This window comes from Vigna unguiculata, chromosome 7, assembly GCF_004118075.2.
Source record: "Vigna unguiculata cultivar IT97K-499-35 chromosome 7, ASM411807v1, whole genome shotgun sequence".
Lineage (NCBI taxonomy): Eukaryota > Viridiplantae > Streptophyta > Magnoliopsida > Fabales > Fabaceae > Vigna > Vigna unguiculata.
The window spans coordinates 4224736-4228353 of NC_040285.1; the positions used below are offsets into that span (position 1 = coordinate 4224736).

General features: G+C 33.5%; 1 protein-coding gene across 1 annotated transcript; it reads left to right on the forward strand.

Moving 5' to 3' along the window:
• Positions 1–555: 555 nt before the first annotated feature.
• On the forward strand, positions 556–2590 carry LOC114190836 (protein NUCLEAR FUSION DEFECTIVE 4-like). The gene has a single exon (XM_028079884.1). The coding sequence runs from the start codon at positions 777–779 to the stop codon at positions 2553–2555; it is 1779 nt and encodes a 592-aa protein (XP_027935685.1). The 5' UTR covers positions 556–776; the 3' UTR covers positions 2556–2590.
• Positions 2591–3618: the final 1028 nt, after the last annotated feature.

Sequence of the window (3618 nt, forward strand, 5' to 3'; positions counted from 1 at the left end):
TAATCTGTGTTGGTGCAGTGTGAAAAGTGACACCAATTACGAAATAGGTGTTGTATTGTGTAATGTGTGTATAATAATATTTATATATATATATATATATATATATATATATATATATATATATATATATATATAATCGGTGAATTATTAAAATAAAAATTCAGATGACTATGAGTCATTTCTTAGCATGAGAATCATTACAATAAAATAATAACAAAAATCAGTGTAAATTATCAAAATAAACATTCAGATGACTATGAGTCATGATTAAATTAATTTATTATAACTTTGATAGACAATAACAAAGACACCAAAAATTATTGTCCAAATATAAATTCGATAAATGATAAACACGGATAAAGTTGAACAATTTTTGACGGTTAAGACACTGAAATTGCACAGGTAAAAAGCATGAAGTGTGCTTTTATTTATTTATCTTTGCCTTTTAAACAAATCTATGATATGGGACTGATACTGATAACATTGTAACACCACAAAATTTTCAGCTTGACCCTACTATTTGAGTGAGGAAGAAAGAAGATACACGTTGGTAGATGGCACAGTTTTGGAGTATAACGTGAACATTTTTTTCGGTGACGGTGGACTTTTTAGCCTCAGAATTTTTCTTCAACAAACCATTTGGAAAATTACAGCTTCAAACTCTGTATAAATTCATCACCATTTTCCAAATTCTTTGCTCCACTCACTTTCAGTATTCAGTTTTCAGCTCATTCAGAAAGTGGTGCTGAAAACTAAGAGTGAAGAAGAAGAAGAAGATGGAATCTTCCAAACAGAGTGGTGGAGAAAATGGTGGAAGTTCTGTGAACAATAACACCAAAGGCTTCACTCTGCAAGTCCTTACAGGGCGTTGGTTCATGGCTTTTTCCTCATTCATGATCATGTCTGTATCAGGAGCAAGCTACATGTTCAGTCTATACTCAAGGGAAATCAAATCAGTTTTAGGGTATGATCAATCCACCCTCAATCTGTTAAGTTTCTTCAAGGATTTAGGGTCCAACATAGGCATCATTTCAGGCCTAATCAATGAGGTAACACCCCCTTGGGTGGTGTTAACAATTGGTGGGGTTCTCAACTTTTTTGGCTATTTCACAATTTGGCTTGCAGTGACCAGAAAAATCCCCAGGCCCCAGGTGTGGAAAATGTGTTTGTACATCTTCATTGGAGCAAATTCTCACTGTTCCACTAACACTGGAGTCATTGTGACCAGTGTGAAGAACTTCCCAGGCACAAGGGGCATTGTCATTGGCCTTCTGAGTGGCTACCTTGGTTTGAGTGCAGCAATCATCACTCAGATATACTATGCCTTCTATGGAAATGACTCCAAATCTCTGATTTTGCTCATGGCATGGCTACCAACTGCTGTAACTTTTCTTTTCTTGCCAGTTATCAGACACCACAAGGGAGTTCAGCAGCCAAATGATTCCAAGGTTTTCTATAATTTCCTCTACACCACTTTAGTTCTTGCAGGTTTCCTCATGGTACTGATCATACTGCAAAAAACTTTCAACTTTACCAAGACTGAGTACTATGTCACTACTATACTCATGCTTGTGTTGCTCATTTTTCCACTTGTTGTTGTCATGTTTGAAGAACAAAAGATATGGAAGAGGAAACAAGAACACAGAGACAGTGAAAAAAACCCTCCTAAGCCTTTGAATATAGCAACAGAGATGCCAAATCTAGAGAGTTCTGCAGAGGATGCACCAAAGCAAGTTTCCTGCTGGAAAAACATGTTCAGTCCACCAAGTAGAGGTGAAGACTATACAATACTTCAAGCCATTTTTAGCCTTGACATGGTGATTCTTTTCCTAGCAACAATTTGTGGACTTGGTGGTACACTCACTGTGGTAAACAACTTGAGCCAAATTGGTACATCCTTAGGATATTCATCACATAGTGTTACAACATTTGTGTCCCTTATGGCTATTTGGATCTATATGGGGAAAATTGTGCAGGGTGTGATCTCAGAAATGATCATAGCCAAATTTAAAGTTCCTAGGCCTATTTTGTTCACATCAATTCTTGTGATGCCTTGTGTTGGCCACCTTCTGATTGCTTTCAATGTGCCAAATGGTCTCTATGCAGCCTCAATTATCATTGGATTCTGCTTTGGGGCAAACTGGCCATTGCTATTTTCCATCATATCAGAACTTTTTGGTCTGAAATTTTACTCAACTCTGTATAATGTTGGGTCAGTGGCAAGTCCAATTGGATCATACCTGTTCAGTGTGAGGGTTGCAGGGTATTTGTATGACAAGGAGGCCAGAAGGCAAATGGAAGCATTAGGAATGAAGAGAAAACCTGGGGAGGAGTTGAATTGCAATGGAAGTGAGTGTTACAAAATGGCTTTCATTATAATCACTGCAGTGAGCCTGTTTGGGGCACTTGTGTCTCTCATCTTGGTGTTAAGGACTAGAGAGTTTTATAAAGGTGACATATACAAGAAGTTCAGAGAAGAACATGGAACTGCTGAAGCTGAAATTGGTCTCACTCAGAACAAGATTGCACAACAACATGCTGCAAATCAAGGCTAGATATCTTTGCCAAGGAATTCATAGATACTTTATCATTAGCATAATATATATATATATATATATATATATATATATATATATATATATATATATATATATATATATATATATATATATATATATATATATATAAAGTAGATCTTGATTAATAAAGGTTTGATTACTAATTTCATTTGTTTTTATTTCGATTTTCTTTTCTTTTCTTTTCAATAAAGTTGCATGCTAGATGATTTAATTTAATATTTTCGTTAAATTTGTATAAATGACATTTATGTGGTCACAGTAAATATCATATGTCAATTCATCATATTTTTATTTTTATTTTTGGTTTTTTCTACATGTTAGGTTTGTAATGTCAGCATCAATTTCATGTGTTATTGTCAACATCATGGGAGAGTATTTTTGTTAAGTGACAGTATGTTGTATTTAATTCGGTCTCAATATTTATTCTTCTACCCAACTTAGTCCCAATTATTTTTTAAGAAAAATGTACAATGTTGTTTCAGTCCAAAATATAATTGAATTCAGTTTCCTTCGTTGTAACATCTCATTTAATAGTATAAAACTACTAAATAAAATATTAAAGTTTGACAAAGCAAAACAAATAGTTATAGGAATATATAAAATATTAATACAGTTATTCGAAATAATAACTATAATAATATGAAATATACAGAGAATTATTCTATAGATATCTAAGATTTTTTTAAAAAAGAGACAACTCCTATACTACTAAGGAAGTCTAAGCACTACTCCACATTCTCTTGTTGTTCTCCAGCAGAGGAGTATCCTCATTTGTGTTCTCCTATGCTCATAGAGTTAAGTGATCATTGCAAAAGAGACAAACAAAACACAACCAACGCAAAACACACAATAAGGTTAGTTAGTTACAAAAGAAATATTCATATATAATTAAATCATGTCAAATACCTACAAACATGATATAAAACATATATATGTCTATAATCACATAAGAAGTTGACACTAAACTCAATTATCTGGATATACGCCTCCATATTAAATCCATATGTTAATGCATACACTACAATTATCACCACATAAA